The sequence below is a fragment of the Euprymna scolopes genome, chromosome 6 (genome assembly GCF_053919585.1).
Source record: "Euprymna scolopes isolate OS-2025 chromosome 6, ASM5391958v1, whole genome shotgun sequence".
Lineage (NCBI taxonomy): Eukaryota > Metazoa > Mollusca > Cephalopoda > Sepiida > Sepiolidae > Euprymna > Euprymna scolopes.
The window spans coordinates 75,782,569-75,801,683 of NC_136487.1; the positions used below are offsets into that span (position 1 = coordinate 75,782,569).

At 34.6% G+C, this 19,115-nt stretch overlaps 1 protein-coding gene across 1 annotated transcript in view; it reads right to left on the bottom strand.

Moving 5' to 3' along the window:
* Window positions 1-18,851, bottom strand: part of LOC145277711 (5-oxoprolinase-like) — a 150,970-nt gene extending 132,119 nt beyond the window's left edge. Inside the window, exon 1 of the mRNA XM_080129409.1 lies at window positions 17,836-18,851. Coding sequence (XP_079985535.1) covers window positions 17,836-18,009 — 174 coding nt within the window. The 5' untranslated portion in view covers window positions 18,010-18,851. The remainder of the gene's footprint in view (window positions 1-17,835) is intronic.
* Window positions 18,852-19,115: the final 264 nt, after the last annotated feature.

Genomic DNA, 19,115 nt, shown 5'->3' on the forward strand with positions numbered 1-19,115 from the left:
AAAAATGGCCTTGTGCCTAATTTGCTCAGTGGGGGAGCAAATAAATACCATCTGTTCCGGCAGATACTGCAAGCTATGACTAGCTATGACTAGCAAAGACCAGATGTGGGGGCAACCCCACATGCCTGACCTTTAACCAGCTCCCATTTCCCACCTCTCGGGAGCTGGTCCCCTTTTCCCTTCCCCCTCCCTTCACTCCTCACATTAAAAATTGGCCTTGTGCCTAATTTGCTCGGTGGAGGAGCAAATAAATACCATCTGTTCTTCAGATGCTGCACTTCAATTTCTTGGGGAGGCATTGTAAATAGGGACAAAGTATATACGGCACAATCACATTGACACACCAGTTCTCACCAGATCACCGAAGTTAAGCAACAATGAGCCTGACCAATACCAGATGGGTGACCATTTGGGAAGACTAGGCGCTGTATGTGCCGCACTGAGAAATTTCCAGGTTGGTATTTGGGGGCGTGTTTAACTCACTGGGAAGAGATGCAATCCCAAATCAAGACAAAGCAATGTGAAACTACCATCTTGTCTTCCTGAGATTATTATGTCTCTACAATTTTTAAAACAGCAGCAAAATTTGGAAAAAGGAAAAAAATCGATTAAAAAAAAAAAAAAATCTACTTTTTGTGTTAATTTCAACTAAAAACAATTATATCTACTTAATTTAGCATTACAAGCGTATGCTGTATTTTCGTGGACATCGGCAATATTACATACCTAATGTGCTTCAACAAGTCATATTTTTTTTATTTATTGGTCAATTTTTAAAAGAATTACATTGATGAAAAGAAAATAGAATAAGCATTCTAATGATATTAATTTAATTTTGTTTTATGCGTTCAATATTTTTATGCTCCAAGTTAAAAATGAAAAAAATGGTAAAAAATGATGACAGCAAAAAGGGAAACAGTTTTTTCAATGTTTACATTTTATATGTTACGTTTGGATACATATGCACAGGGTTAAATTTGATTGGATATGGCTGAAATTTTACAGGCTATATAAACAAAGAAGTTCATCTCTACTGGTGTTTGATTTTTATTTTTATGCTCACAGGAAGCACAGTTATGACCGAACAAAGTTGACAAAGAATATTTCAAAATTGATAACATAAATCGGTATATATCATCCATTTTCATGTAGATAATAGTTTTAGAATTATTTTCATGCATATGTAAATATTTGATAATTATTAATTGTGCGGAAATTTCTTTAAAATGTTATCTTTTATAGAAATTCAAATCACTTAAAGGGAAACGATGACAGCGATAGTTAGTGTATTAACGAGTTTGTATTCTCTTAAAAATAGAAAACTGTTTTTCTACTTGCAAAACGAAAGCTGAAAAAAGTTTCATTTTTTATTCTGGGTTTGTCAATTTCAAAAAATTATTATCAAGTTTTTTTAATTTGATTTCCAAACAATATTATTTTGTTGTTTTTAACGCTTGTAGTACACATGTACTAAAAGCGTTAAAAAAAAACCAAAAAAAAAATTAACAAAATGTACTAAGTACATGCGTTTGTTTTATAGTGGTAAAAAAAAACAAATATATGACAAAAAAAGATATTTGTGAACTTATGCTACCATGCTGAAATAATAACGTTATTATTTAGAAACCCATTCTTAACATGGGGTAGGAAGGGTGTTTTTTGTTAACTATTCTGTACTTTCACCTAACAATTAAATTTAAAAAAATATCATGAAACTTGAATTTATTTTTAACTCATTGTCAAGACCATTTTTTCGAATCTGTAAAAACACTTTTTTTTTTTTATCTAAAGATATTTAAATAATAATAATTAGACGGTTCGATAAAGAATTTCATTGTGATGCATTTTGTAAATTTTTACCTTGTTCCTATTTACAATGCCTCCCCACGGGACAGAGTTAGACACCAGGGTCGTTTTTTAACGTGGAGAAAAGGAACAAAAATAAAAATTGTCTCAGTCATGAAGGATTTCTCCTCCACTGACAGAGAACAAGAAATTGAAGTGCAGTATCCGAAGAACAGATACTACACTTTGATTTTTACCTTGTTTCCACCTTAACATTTTTTTTTAAAATGACTATCTCTTCACGTTTTCATGTCTGCTGAAAACGAATATCGCATTTAAATTTTCCGCAAATATGTAGCTTTCCGGATATTAAACAATGTCATTTCTTATGTTTTGCTGGTGGCCATCTTGGTACGTGTGTTTGCACATAGTTTCTTGAGGTTAGGTTTGCACATTCACGCGTACCAAGATGGCCACCAGCGATAGCAGGAAGAGAATTCTAAAATATAACTGTTCGAGAAAAAAAGCTATTATTGTGGAAACCTTTCTGATACTTAGGGACCTCAACAATGAAGGGGTGTGATTTTGTTGCTAAGTGGGTTTGTTGAGGATATGTATGTAGAGGGGGCACAAGTGCAATGAGTTCATCAGAGTATAGTTTGTGGTATTTCAGAATCTGTGACACGTAAATTTCACATTATCATCACTAACCGCACAGATTAAATGGATAAATCTTTAGAATTATATTTTTGATAATAAACATAATGTATTTATGTATACATTTGGAAATCCTAATGATCTAGCTTCTAAAAATGATTTGAATTTTCTTAAAATTATGGTAGCCTTGGTGGGAAGAGAAATTATTTCATATATGTTGTACAATACCTGTCGAGAGTATGTTAAATTGTTTCATATATGTATATAAATTACCTGTCAGAAGGTAGGTAAACATATTTTAAATATGTGTTGTAGATTACCTGTCTGAAAAAGGTAAAATTATTTCATATACATTCTGTAAATTACCTGTCCTAGGGAAGGTACAATTATTTCATACGTGTGTGTAATAGCCATCCTAGAGTAGGTAAAATATTCTTTTGCTCGAAATAGGAAATTACACTAATTGTCTGTATTTTTGAGATGAGGTGTTTTCATTGATTGAGATTGTCGAACTGACTTCCTCATCTTGTTTGTTAACGTCACAACGTTTCGGCCGTTTTGCCCTTCGGCCTTCATCAGGTGTTCCCCAGTTCGATACAAAACACCTGATGAAGGCCGGAGGGCAAAACGACCGAAACGTTGTGACGTTAACAAACAAGATGAGGAAGTCAGTCCGACAATCTCAATCAAGGAAATGATACATAGACATGAAAAATTCCTCTCTCCAAAGAATAACAATTATATTCCAAATCAACTTCAATTTTCTCATTGTTGATACGGTCCCGAGCAACGCCGGGTAGCCCCGCTAGCTTTGATGACCTAATTCTCATCGTTTTGAACACAGGGTCAAATTAAAGTAACCACAGCTCTTTCGGCTCAAGAACACTGTAGGTCTCTCTTTTGCCCTTTATCTTTTTGAAGAAGTGTCGATAAAAATCTTTATCAACAATTCTTACAAAAAAGATAAAATGGAGAGATTTTGTCATTTAACAGAAGCTGCATTAAATTTTTTTTATAAGTTTTTTTTCTGACATACAAAGTGCAACTGCACTCACTTTCTAAGAACATCACACATGTGGAACACATTACCATGAGAATATTTCCTTAAGGACTACAACATGATCGCTTTTCAAGTTCAATGTTAACAAACATCTGTCAAGTTATGCTACAAATTAATCAGTTTCCAATCCTTTCATAATACTGTACCACTAAAAATATTTAACTAAAAATCTTGCTAAGCCTTATCCTAGAGTGGCTTTTTGCCTTGATAAGTAGTGAACCAATAGTACAGAACAAATGTTTTCAGCAAACATAAAGATTAAGTGGTGCTTGTGGCGTTACAGACCATGCTATTTTTTAGACAGAATTTTCAAATTAAATCCAATTTTTACAGTATCTTTTGTTTATTAAATTGTGAGGTGAAAGTGAGGAATAGTTAAATAGACCCCCTCCTCCAAGTATTAAGAATGGCTTTTTAAATAAAAACGTTATTATTTTAGCATGGTCCATAAACTGCACAAGTATCGAGTAGGAGACACTTAAGTTTTTTTCAAACATGCAATAAAAATTGTATATTTGTTTGAAAATAAGGACATGCTGAACGTATTTAAGTTAAAATCAATTTGGGAGTTGTTCCGAAACTAAAACCTCCTATTTTTAACTCAAAAAGTTGAAGAGCAACGAAAACGGAAGTGGTAACATTAAAACGAGCAACCTTTTATATTCCAGAATTTATTTTTTTACGTGGTCACCAACATTCTCAATGCACCTTTTCGAGGAATTCAATGACGCTTCTCTGCTGCTATCACACATCCATGGCAGGGTCTGCTTTCTTATAATCTCAGATTGTCTATCTTCAACAGAGAGAATGAAACTTTCAAGTTATGAATGCATAAGTTATCATGACAATTCAGTTTGCAATCACCCTCAATTTATTTGGGCAGAGTAAAAAGCAGGAGGCATTACTTTGAGAACACCCTCATAGTATCATGTATGAAATCTGAAGAAAAACACTTTAAGTGCATAAATATGATAGTGTCATCATCATGTTTTGTAGATGGTGATGGGTTTGATTAAATCAAGGCTAATCACTATAAAAAAAAACGGAATTAGAAGTATGTTTAATGAAAAGAAGTAAACTCTTTTGGCAGCTTTTTAAATTTTTTATGTAACTCTCTAAAAATATTTTATGCAACTCTCTAAAAATATTTTATGCAACTCTCTAAAAATATTTTATGCAACTCTCTAAAAATATTTTATGCAACTCTCTAAAAATATTTTATGCAACTCTCTAAAAATATTTTATGCAACTCTCTAAAAATATTTTATGCAACTCTCTAAAAATATTTTATGCAACTCTCTAAAAATATTTTATGCAACTCTCTAAAAATATTTTATGCAACTCTCTAAAAATATTTTATGCAACTTTCTAAAAATATTTTATGCAACTCTCTAAAAATATTTTATGCAACTTTCTAAAAATATTTTATGCAACTTTCTAAAAATATTTTATGCAACTTTCTAAAATTATTTTATGCAACTTTCTAAAATTATTTTATGCAACTTTCTAAAATTATTTTATGCAACTTTCTAAAATTATTTTATGCAACTTTCTAAAAATATTTCATGCAACTTTCTAAAATTATTTTATGCAACTTTCTAAAATTATTTTATGCAACTTTCTAAAAATATTTTATGCAACTTTCTAAAAATATTTTATGCAACTTTCTAAAATTATTTTATGCAACTTTCTAAAATTATTTTATGCAACTTTCTAAAATTATTTTATGCAACTTTCTAAAATTATTTTATGCAACTTTCTAAAATTATTTCATGCAACTTTCTAAAATTATTTTATGCAACACTCGAAAGATATTTTATGCAACACTCGAAAGATATTTTATGCAACACTCGAAAAAATATTTTATGCAACACTCGAAAAAATATTTATGCAACACTCGAAAAAATATTTTATGCAACACTCGAAAAAATATTTTATGTAAAAAGTTTTTATTTTACATTACCCCTCGTTTCTGTTCCACGTTTTTGTATCGATTTACCGATTTAAAAACTGTTATAAAGTGTTTTTTTTGTTTTTTCGGTGCTTCTCCAGTGTTGTATCTATATGAAGTATGACTGTTAAACCAAAAATAGCAAGAAACCTGTGTAATGTATTTTAGTTACTTAGTTATGAAGTGTTAAAAAAAAAAAAAAATACGGTTCACCAAAATTTACATAAATTGATCGAGTAATTTTTTTTTTATAAAATAAATTTAACTACCATCAGTAGGCACACATTCACTGCTGTTATCAGAAAATCCAAGGCAGGTAATTCATATTTTTAGCATTTGACCTAATTTTGTATTTCTAAAGATTTCCCTCTATGTCTACGAATAAAAGTTGAATTGATTTTTTAAAACAAAATTACTGAATCAATTTATGTAAATGCTGGTGAACATTATGGCACTGATAGTGATATACAAGAATGGAGAAAAACTTTTGTATTGTATCTACACATCATGAAGATTGTATTTTTTATTAATCCATTAGTCTGGGTGTCCAGGCCTGGGTGTTTGTTAGGTGTGTGTTGAGCGAAAAAAATAAAAGAAAAAAAGTTGTATTATGCAGGCAGGCTAGAACCCGTGACGCGAAGGCGGAAAAGAAAGTGGAGATGTGTGTAAAGGTGTTGGTTGAGCAAAATAAATAAATAAATAAAAAGGAAAATTGTGAGCACAAAAAAATAAAAAAAAGTGATACTTGGCAGGCAGGCTCGAACCCATACTACGAAGTATAAAAAGAAAGTGAAAAAAAAAGTGACGCGTGAGCTGTTGCGCCCATCACCAAACCGGAAGTGATATAGGTTTAAATTAAGGATAGACAATCGAAAAGAGGAAATGACTTTCAAAAATATCAGCGAAAAAAGTGACCCCTCCCTGTAGAAAACTGGCCAGTTGAAGGTGAAGGAATTAATGTTTTTGGCCAATTTTTCGATATTTGTCATCCGAAGGGCTGAGCTTCAAATTGATACCAATCTTGTGAAAATCCACCACCTCTGTCTAAAGTTTTTGAAAGATATACATACATACATTTAAACAGACAGGTGAGATTTATATTATAGATGGTCATAAAATCATTAGCAATAGACAGAAGCTACAAAGCTAATTAGAGAATGCATAAAACTTAGAAACATCACGATAGTCAATACAGAACTCCAAAAATGTGACATGATACATGTCCATTAACACAATTCTAAAACAGCACATACAGGACTGTAGAACACAATGTGAAAGGAGATTGCTGTTACATCTCCAAGCAAACACCAGTGTAATTATGCAGAGGGTCAAATGTGAATGTATATTATCGCAGGTTAGTCTGTTCAGCTGCAGCACAGGACAGTATTTAAGCATTGTGATGGAGAAGAACTATGAAATAATCTGTAGGGAACAGAAGCAACTGTTACATTCTAGCGAGTAGACAACAGATCTAATCCAAGCAGATCATGTACTCCAGAGGGAACAGGGTCGTGGCAGGGAATATGTAGTATATGCCAGATGGCATGATGCTGTAGGTGTTCAAAAGTATCAGAGAACACCCTGCCAACTCCGGCGAACACTAGGGGCCTATATTCCAAGTGGGGAAGAATCATTTGTCTTGTAAAGCCTAGTCAACAAATGCCATTCATGAGGAATTTGGTAGCCGAGAATACGCAACACAAAGCTCTTTATTAACTCGATTGGATCTACGAGACAAGTGGTCAACAAACTTGAGTTTGCTAGATATTATTGCTCCCAGATAGTTATGACATTTCAGGAATGTGTCTTGAAACCAAATCCCGAGAGAGATATCTAGAGGACAATAGCACAACTGTTTTTGCTGGGTTGAACACCATGCTGCAATCCCCTACCCACTCAGATGCAAAAACAAGCAGTGACTGCAAGTAAGTCAATGCTATGTAAGGGTCTGGGTGTGACAGAAATTTGCGTGTCGTCGGTATAAGAGCTTGGTAACCCAGTCAAGTTGTCACAGTTAAAATGAAGTGTTGCACTGTCCAGTGAGGTCGTTGATGAAGAGCAAAAATAACATTGGTGCAATAACACTTCCCTGCAGACAGGAAGCTCATCTGACAAACAGCCAGTGACCAAAGTAGCTGATCAGATAGATCTAAATTGTAGATCCAAGGTTTGGACACCAAATGAGGGTAGTTTTTGCTGCAGGGCTAAGTGAGGAACAGTCCCAAATGCGTTGGTAAAATCTTAAAATGCCAAAATTGTGCATTTCTTAGCTTCACGTTCTGAGGCTGATAAAGACAGCCAGCTTGTTCTGCAGTGTAGTGTGATTTTAGAAAACCAAACTAAGATGGATGGATGGATGAGCTTATTTTCTATAAGATGTGAAGTACGGCCATCATTTACAATGTGCTTCATGACCTTGCCAAGAAAAGAGGTTGTTGAAATTGGACAATAGCTAGATAATTTTAATCTATTACCTTCGCACTTGCAGACTGCAACCACGGTGGAGGTCTCCATAGAAGAAGCATGCGATCATATACATAAACAGATGAGTCAGGGACTTAGTGAGCACATTGATTGAGCAGAATATTGAGAATATAATCTGGCCCCATACTCTTTCCAGCGTCAAGTTTATTCAGTTTCGCAAAAACAATATCTTGCGTGAACCGAATATCAGTAAGTGAGGGTGCACCTGTTGACGGTGGTGAAGCATAATGCACTGTAATCGATGGAGTTGCACCTGTGTAGTGCTGATAAAAAAAATGTTGCCTTATCAAGTGATATGCTGGCGGTAACTGCTCCGCCAGACAGGTTAGGGATGGTGTCAGGCACCGAAGAGAACATAGAGATTTTTGGTAAGTCATCAATAATTGCGTGATAAGGGCCTATCCACAATCTTGTTGGCCTGGTGACGATAACTGTCTGTCTTAATACGCTTTATTTCAGAAGACAGTTGGTTTCATGCATTTCGAAAAAGTTGTGCGATCATACTCAGAACTGTGCGATTAATATCGAGACCAGGATGATTTCTTAATCAGGGACAAGCGTTGAATTCTGGAGTTACAAATGGCAATGAGTGATTATGCAATCTTGCAGTATGTTTAGGCACATGAACGGATATTACCGAGCCAAACTGAGAGGTTAATAAATTGCAAGCAATATCGGGATTGTCATATTTATAAAATATATCCCAGGGCAGAGTATTGATTGCTGAATCAATCAGAGACCAATTGGTAACAAAAGCAAAGTCAATCCGTATATTCCAAAAATCACAAAAATAGACCAAGTAAGTTTTTTTTTCTTTACAAAAAACAAATTTGCCGTTTTTTTTTTTACTAATAAGTGACAGACTAGGCCATGTTTTTCTAGGAAACATAAGGGAAGGTAATCAGTGGTCATTTTGACAGTTTTCTACGTGCATTAGGGTTATCTGCCCTTAACCACCGATTTGTTGATTGTAATATGGACGCTTTTTTCACTCTCGTCGAAACAGATCAAAATTTGATTTTTTTTAATATAAAAAAATCTACTTGATCAAATTAGGTGATTTTTGGAATTTTTCATCTTTGTCCTCTGACTGGTACGTACATCATACAGACATTTTTGTATTTACTTCAATTTTAAATGCCACCATAAGTGCCAATCTGAATACGCACCTTTTCCCCTCACAACTAAGTACATTGTACGGGTTTAGTTTTTTTGTTTTAATAGCCATATATCATCTAGGTGTAAAACACATCCAAAACAAAGCTTTTATCTTTTCGTCATAAATGCTCTGATCTCCACTTGGCCCCAATTAATATGAATGGCTCTCATTTAAAAGAGGCTCCTTGTTTTGACAAACTTCTGGATCTGACCTTTACTCCTGACCTGAAATGGAAAACTTACATCATATCTGTTGCCAAGGTCACTAGAAAAATCATTGCATCATTTTACCGCTCCAGAAAGTACCTAGCTCCCGACAATCATCCACCTGTACCATGAGAGCCTGATACATCCTAAAATGGGGTACTGTTGCCATATCGGGCGGGAGCTGCTCGGAGAATCTTATTATGCCTTGACAAGGTTCAAAACCACCTTCGCAGCCTCCTAGGTAATGCCATTTTTCTTCCCTACAACCTTCATTCTCAGAAGAGATCATGGGAGTCTGGCTCTGCTCTATTGTTATTTTCATGGCAAGTGCTCGTCTGAGCTCCAATCTATGGTTTCCCCCTTTGCCAAACTTTCACAAAAACACTCATCTAGCTACAACCACCATCAACAATTTCCCATACTCTCTATCTGTGCCTAAATCTAAACAAAGCTTCTTTCCTAGAACTGCCCGCCTGTGGAACTGTTCCGTTGTCCTGCTTTCCAGCTGACTACAATATGGTCATCTTCAAGCCCAATGTAAACAAGTTCTTGTTGAGCTGCCTGCTAAATAATCCATTTCTATCCCATTTCTACCACTATTAATACACTGCTGTCTGAGTGACTACCGTACACTCATTATCCTCTCCTTATCCTCGAGTGGCTTCAGGCTTTGATAAGTGGTGACTCATGTAAAAAAAAGAAAAGAAAAAAAAAAAGCCCACTATCATCCGGTTACTTGACGTCCAGCTACCTGCTTCCAGAATTCATTGACGTCCAGCTTCCTGTTCTACGAGGGGCGCGCAATAAGTAATGCCCCTGACCCACTTCCAGTTGTCTGATGTAGCTAAAATTTTGCATGTGCAATAATTTATATCTCTACAGGTTATGTGGCAAATTACAGCTCTGAACTAATTGTGGTTTCTGTTTTACAGGTGTTTGAACCGAGTCAGGTGTGAAATGGAGCCTGTTAAATGTCGAACAGTGATCCGTTTTTTTGTATTTAAAAGGACGCACACCACAGGAGACTTTTGATGAAAGAAACTGATAGTGATAATGCAATGGGAGCACTTGGACTCACCACCTCCAAAGAAGGCAAGGGTGCAGCTCTCCACTGGCAAGGTCATGCTCACAGTCTTCTTGGACCAGGACGGAGTAGTGATGACAGATGATGACATATGATCTTGTAAAATGCTGGCATCGTGAATTCAAACATGGCCGGAAGTCTGTGGAAACAGCTCCCAGATCTGGTCCCCCTCCCTTCTGCCATTGATGAGGCATCTGTCCGTCAAGTTGAGGCTGCCATTTTGGAAGATCGGCACATTACTATTCGCCAAATAGCCCAAGATGTCAAGATTAGTACAGGGTCTGTGAAAACTATCATTCATGACTATTTGCATATGCATAAGGTGTCTACCAGATGGATTCCCAGGTTGCTCACACCATTCCAGAAACAAGAACGCGTCGAGTGCTTGAGGATGAATTTGGAGATGTGCCAAGAAGATGAGTCAAAGTTTTTCAAAAGACTGATTACACAGGATGAAACCTGGGTCCATCAATATGATCCAGAAACCAAAGCCCAGTCAATGCAGTGGAAGCATTTGGACTCACCACCTCCAAACAAGGCAAGGGTGCAGCTCTCCGCTGGCAAGGTCATGCTCACAGTCTTCTTGGACCAGGACGGAGTAGTGATGACAGATTTCCTGGCAAAGGGTGCCACAATTACAGGAGCCTATTATGCTTCACTTTTGAGGAAATTAAGGGAAGCTATCAAAATCAAGAGGTGGGGCAAGATCAACAAAGGTACCCTCCTCCTGCAGGACAACACTCCGGTCCACAACTCGCATGTCGCCAGATCAGAAGCACGGGAGTGTGATTATGAAATCCTGCCCCATCCTCCCTACTCTCCTGACCTTGCACCCTCTGACTTTCACCTCTTCCCAGCCATGAAGTTGTTTTTGAAAGGAAAGCGTTTCCCAGATGATGCAGCCTTGATTTCTGAAGTCATGTCGTGGTTGGAGGACCAACCTGGGGTGTTCTACAAAAACGGTCTCCAGAGCTGCATCAAATGATGGGAGAAATGCATAACTCTGGGTGGTTCCTATGTAGAGAAAGACTAATAACTGTGCCAAGTTTCGTTGCTCTACTACTATGGGAAGTGGGTTAGGGGCATTACTTATTGCACACCGTTCATAATGTCTACTTACATCCAGCCACCTGTTCCTCTGCTTACTGACGTTCAGCTACCGTTTCCAGTGACTGATCCTAAATACACGATCTCTATTGCCAATAATTTGCCATTTCGATTCTTGGTAAATAAAACATGCTCCCTATCATTATTTTCATTATCGTTTTGTTTTTGTGTCTAACTTGTTAGTTGTATGGTCAATTGGAATCTTCACACCTCTTGCAATGAAGTGGTGTGCTATGTTACCAAGATGGCTAAAGCATCCACATTGATTTCACTACCACACTATTGTTGGATATTACCTATGCATCGTTCTAAAACAGAGCTATCAATAAACACTTTATTAATAAGCATTCCTATTTCTAACTCTGATTTAGATAATTTTCCAAAGACAACACATTTATACTTGGAATACGTTCAAAAACAGTGAACTAGAAATATTAGAAGCATTATTAATAAAAACTAACATACAATAAAACAAATTTTATTAATAATATTAACGTTCTAAAGGAAAGTTAGTAAAATAACTTTACATGCAATATTAACCAAAGGAATAACAGTAAAATAAGCAGTTCATTTAAGTTTGAAAAAACAAAAACTTCCATAAATTGTTCTAGAACAAGAGGTAACATAATGTGTATGGGCATGTGTGAGAAAATCAGCAGCAGCCATAGGATAGCTGACTAGCAAAATTATTAGCAGCAACAGTATCCATTAAAGCACATGTGCAAATTGGCAAGTGTGCATGTGCTGACGTCATAAGGAGAAGAGAAAAGAAAAAAGAATAAAGGACAGCACGATGTGCACTGGGGAAGATGGATGTGTGAAGTCAAGGGCGAGAGAACACTGGGTAAGGCCGGCATCAGGTGGTGGGGACAGAGACTTTTAAAAAGCACATGTTATATGGTACAGCATTGTAAAACAGATGTGTGTATGAAAAGACTTTTGAAAGATAATGAAATGCGTTGTTTTGGAAGAATCGTGAATAAATGCATTTCATTTGCACTTTAAAGAAATACAGAGTCAGATTTTTATTTCTTTGTTCCTTTGTGACGGTATCAGACAACGTGTGGGTCCGAGTGATTTAAATGTAACAACAAATAGTGGTTAAAAATCAAGCTCCATACGTTTCTTTTACTGGTACAATATACAATAAGTACATAAGTACTGCACTATTGTACAGTTTACGGTCCATGTTGAAACAATAACGTTATTTAGAAAGCAAATCTTTATATGGGGAGGGGGCTTCTTTTTAACTATTCTATACTTTCGCCTAAAAATTTAATCAGCAAAAGATACCGTAAAAATCACTTTTGATTAATGTTTACCCGTTTAAGAAGATGCAAACGAATTTGGCTATTTTTCAGAATTAACAGAATGTTTTACAACTGGTAAACCATTAATCAGAAATGACTGTTCCAGAGCGTTCATTGTCAAACACTGTCAGATGACGTAAATGTAAAAAAAAAAAAAAAGAAAAAAAAGACGGACGGGACTTGATTTTGATCAGAATAGTAGTTCAAATAGTCCAAATTATTAATCCCCCACCCCCTCCAAACAAATCCGAAACATAAAAACTTTTTGCTTTTAAAATTAACAAAATAAAAAGTTTGGCCATGTTGACTTTATTAGTCCGCAAGATGGCGGACGTGAACAGATGGAAATAGTGGAAGGGAACGCAAATTTTAGTGAAACAAAATTACCGAGTCGATTGTACAGCCTAGCAAGAAATGTTTAGGCTGCAGTTTCATATTCAACATATTCATAAACAAAAGATACCGTAAAAATTGAATTTCATTTTCCTTTCTCTACATAATTATCAAAAAACAAAACAATGAAATTAAATAAGTAAGAAATAATGTAATCTTCCCGAATAGCGAACAAAGCAACTTTAATTTTTTGAGTTAAGAATAAAAAGTAGTGTGAAAAAAATGTAGATAAATAAATTAACCCCCCCCCCAAAAAAAAAAGAAAAACGTATCTAGTTAGGTTTAAAAGTAACTTAGCTTGCCTTTGGCAACATTTACTTTTTGCTTATTTATTGTTTCTTGTGTTTATTAAAATGTTATGTGAAACTACAGTCTAAACATTTCTTAGTTATTGTTATCAGCAATTGGATTGTTTTTTTTTTTGTTTTGTTTTTTCTTGCTAGGCTGTAATAGTCGACTCGGTGATTTCGTTTCGCTAAAATTTGCGTTCCCTTCCACTTTTTTCATTCACTCGCGTCCGCCAACTTGCGGACTGATAAAGTCAACATTGCCAAAAGTTTAACTTTTCATTTTTAATGAATAAAATAAAAAGTAAAACAAAACAATGCGGTACTTGTGCAGTTTACAGTCCATATGGAAACAATGATGTTATTTAGAAAGCCAATCTTAACATGGGGAGGGGGACTTCTTCTTAACTATTCTGTACTTTCATCTAACAATTTAATCAAAAGATACAGTAAAAATTAAATTTACCTTGAAAAGCCCATAAAAAAATCTTAACCCATTGTTGTGAGGGGAAGTAACTCTATTTTACTAAGAACTGTAAGAAAAAAAAAGAAAGAAAGAAAAAAGGTAGTTGTACCGTTTAAGCAAGACATTAAAAAATGAAAATATCGAAAAAAGGTTATATTGCACGTTTCTGTTATGGAACGAAGTTCTCCGAAAAAAAAAAAAAAAATTCACTTAATTTCATCAAGTAGTTTTTTTTTTTTTTTTTTTATTTTTTTTTTTACAGCGAAAAAACAATTTGTTATGATACCGAGCAATTTTTAGGAAGAAAAGCTAGTAATATGGGGAGGGAGTATCGGCGCTTTACATGAAGTTATCTCCCCGTGTTCAACAAATTCCATAATGGCTGACTCAATGCGCTCTCATAAGAAGGTGTTTTTCCGCTATAAAAAAAACAAAAACAAAAAAAAAAAACTACTCGATAAAATTAAATGAAAGTTTTCACGAGCACAAACAAAAGCATTTTTATTTTTGTTTATTTTTATTTATTTTTTTGGGGGGGAGGGGGGAGTTCAATTATAAAACTCGTACAATATTTAACAGATGCTTTCTGCAGTTTAATTTACCGTTTTTCCGTAAGTAACGCGCCGACATACACCGAGCAGAAGAACTCCATCCCCCCCCCCCCATGTAAACAGAATTTTTGTGAAAAATTAAACAGTTCTTTTGCTCGGTGTATGTCGGCGCGTTATTGACGGAAAAAACGGTAAACTAAACTGCAGAAGCATCTGTTAAATATTGTACGAGTTTTATAATTGACCATCCAAAAAAAAAATAACAAAAAATAAAAATGCTTTTGTAGACGGCTCGTAAAAACTTAATTTTTAGATCAATTAAAAAAGCATAAAAAACTACGTAACACAGAAAAATGGGTAAATTTATACAAATACCGTGACAGCGAATTAGTAGAAAAAAATGTACCCTAACCCTAACCCAGTGTTCAGCACACCGAAACGTAACAGAATACTACGTAAAAGATTTTACTAATTCGCTGTCACGGTGTTTGTATAATAATACCGAAAAATGAACCACATTTTGTTTTTGAAAACTTTCCTGTTATTTTAAATGTCTGTTAAAAAAATCTTCCGCGATGTGACAAGTCACCTTATTACGCGCGTCCATGCGCGAACGCATCATGTAAGAATAGCATAAACGATGGCGAGGAGTTGGCACAAAATAGTGCGAGGGTTCAGGGGTTAATACCATGCAAACGGTAAATTTGCGATGGGTTTGAATATCAGGTTCGCTGTCAGCGACCCCGAAAACTTATATATAAAAATTTTTTTTTATTGGTCGGTGTTCTGTTGTAGTTAAAGTAAACATTTACTCATAAAATTTTTCTGCTGGTCGCCATGAAACTCAACGTCCAAGGAGTACCGAATTTTTTTTTTTTTTCGTAGATCTTCAGTCCAAAACGGATACGTACAATATAACTTTATTTATTTATTTATTTTTTTTTTATATTTTCATTTTTGAATGTTTTAATTAAACCGTACAAGTACCGAAAAAAGATACTTTTTTTTTTTTTTCAAATTTTACATTAAAATGAAGTAGTTACTAGTTCGTTTTAATGTAACAGTTTGATGCTTATGCAGTATGCACTTATTGTACCGCGCTATTTTTTAACAGTAATTTTCAAGTTAAATTCAAGTTTTACGATATATTTATTATTAAATTGTTAAGTGAAAGTACAAAATAGTTACAAAACACTTTCTCCTTCTCATGTTAAAAATGGCTTTCTAAATAATAACGTTATTTCAGCACGGTACAGTAAGTGCATAAAGACCCAAAGTTTTACAACATTAATAACAAAAAAACAAAAACAAAACGACAACAAGAAAAAGTAAAATGCAACGATATTGCAATTTTTCTGATACAAAACATTCGAGTATTTGTAAGAAAAAAATGAGGTACTTATTGCAATGCAATGCATATGCGCTTATGTTAACGTGCAGAAATAATAACGTTATTATTTAGAAAGCTATTTTTAACATGGAAGGTGTTTTGTAATTATTCTGTACTTTCACCTAACAATTTAATAATAAAAAAAGATAGGCGGACCTGAACGAGCCCCCCCCTATAATTTTTATAGTATATTTTAGTATGTAGTATAGTTTTCGAGGTTGGGGGTGTTTATTCCGAAAGCCGTTCTTAACATGGGGAGGTTGGGAGCGTTTATACTACGCTGGGTTAGATCGTAAATAAATAAATAAATACCAACAGCAGAATACCGGTTAAAATTATAGGTGGTGGTGGTGGTGGGGGGGATTCGCATTCAGGTCCGCAAAAAGATATCGTAAAACTTGAATTTAAATTGAAGATACTATTTATATAAAAAAAAAAAAAAATAGGGTGCTAATGCACTTATTGATCCACGCTATTTTTTAAAACAGTATTTTCAAGTTTAATTACAATATTATGATATCCGTTTTGGTACTTAATGTACAGTTTAATCAAAACATTAAAAACTGAAGATATAGAAAAAGGTTATATTGCACTATCCGTTATGGAATGAAGTTCTCCGAAAAAAAATAATAATTTCACTTAATTTCATCAAGTATTTTTTTTTTTTTTTTTTTTTTTTTTTTTTACAGCGAAAAAACAATTTGTTATGATACCGAGCAAAAGGGTCGATTTATAGGAAGAAAAGCTAGTATTAAAGATGGAGAGGAGGTGTCGGCGGTTTAAACTGAGTTATCTCCCCGTGGCGTGTTCCAAAAAATCAAATATGTCTACCTTCAACGCGCTGTCACAAAAACGTGTTTTGCCGCTGTAAAAAAAAAAAAAACTACTCGATCAAATTAAGTGAATTTTTTTTTTCGGAGATCTTAAGTCCAAAATGAATATATTTCAATATAACCTTTTTTTTTTCGATATTTTCATTTTTTTAATGTCTTGATTAAACTGTACAAGTGCTTCTGCTTTTATTAAATTGTAAGGTTAAAGTACAGAATAGGTACAAAACGCCCTCACCTTTAAAAATGGCTTTTTAAATAATAACATTATTATTCCAGCATGGGCCAATGTGCACTCACTAGTACCAAAAATAGCACGGTAACATAAGTGCATAAGCACCAAAAATGATTTTTTAGTACTGTGCAGCCAGTGCAGTGCTGCAGTGCACTTTTGCCACAGTGCTGAAATAATCACGTTATTATTTTGAAAGCCATTCTTAACATGGGGAAGGGAAGGTGTTTTTGCAACATTTGTGCTTTCATCTATACTAACAATTTAATAATGATAATAATAATAATGATAAGGATATCGTGAAGCTTGAATTTAACCTGAAACAAAAAAAAAAAAAATTAAAAATAGCGCGATGGCAAAAGTGCACAAGCACCAAAGCTAAATACTGTCCGTTAACTGCACAAGCGCCAAAACGTTTTACAAATAAATATTGGGTTCTTGTTAAGAAAGAGTCGACAGATCGATTTTTTTAATATGTGGTTTTCAACAAAACCAACAAATACTTGTCACGCCGAAAATGGTAATATATCCAAAAATGACGAAAATTCATAGAGTAGAAAATTATTTGGTGCTAGTGCAGTCAGTGCACTGCACTGCACTACTGCACTAGTGCAGTGAAAGTAGTGCACTGCACTGCACTGCACTTATTGACCCGCGCTACTTTTTAAATAGCATTTTCAAGTTTAATTAAAATTTTATGATATCTGTTTTTATTAAATTGAAAGGTAAAAGTACAGAATACGTACAAAACACCCTCCCCATGTTAAGAATAGCTTTCTAAATAATAACATTATTATTTCCGCACGGATCAATTATTTATAGTTAATAGTATAGTTCAAAGTTTTGAAAAATATTGTAACTCAATTGTGAGAATGATCTTTACCTGTTGGATAATTCTCCGAATACCTTCCCTGGGTGCATCGCTGTAATTATCCGGATCGACGGAAAGAAGTTTAAGTACGGAGATTTTCCCAGTCGGGGTACGACACCACACGTCGGTGAAGGTACCGCCTCGATCGATCGCGAACTGGAACTTGTTCGAATTAGCAGACAACATAATCTCCTTGGGAATCTGGAAAAATAAATAAAGGGAACCTTCTGTTTTCTCCGCGATCCGCAAACACCGGTAGAGAAATAACAGCGGCACACTAACACTTAAAAACAAAGTTGAATGCTTTCCGGTCGCCGATTATACGATAAGGGACCCCTTTAAGCACTTCACCGATAACACGGTGATATGGACGTCGACGAGTCAAGCAAGAGCGTACAAAAAGTACAAAAAAGTACGAAAAGAAAAAGTTACGGATGACTTGAAGAGATACAATTATTAACTAATAAAATGATAAATGCTCTTTCGTAATTACGTAACCCCCCCCCTCTCTCTCTCTCTCTCTCTCTCTCTCTCTCTCTCTCAAAAATATTTTTATGATAATATTACAAGTGATTTTTAAGTTATATAAAACTACTATTCCTACCAGTAACCGTTAAGTTATCGACTGCGCCGTAAACATTTTAAATTAAAAAAATATATGCACATTTTGACAACAGGAAACAAAACAAAGAAGTAGTAAAAAAAAAAAAATACAACTATAAAACAAATAAATGTTATCAAAGGTATGATAAGTTACACTTCTACTTCTACCTACCTGGATAAGCTTCTAGTATTTAACTTATTTTAAAGCGTTTATTCAGTTATAAAAGCAAGTAGTGTCAAATGTTACGTAAGAACAGGGGAAAATGGCCGATATCAGGGTCACATCTTTGGAGACTGGTTAATCGAATCGCTCAAAAAAAAAAAAAAAAAAGAAGTTAAACAAAACACTAGAAACATGTCAGGAACTCATGACTCTTTGACTCCCAATTTTTCGTCTGCTAAAGTTTTAATCACGTGATTACGGTGTAGCGTCAATAAAATAAACCATTAATACGATATTAAAAATCACTTTATTAGTACTTATGCACTTATTTTACCGGGTTGGCACTTATGCACTTATGATACCGGGCTGGCGGGTGTATTGTAACTATTCTCACTTAACAATTTAATAAACAAAAAGATATCGTAAAACTTGAAAATACTATTTTTTAAAAATAGCACGCTAACATGCACCAGCACCACTTAGATATTTATTTTCCAAAGGACCGTTTGAATATGTAGGGGGAACA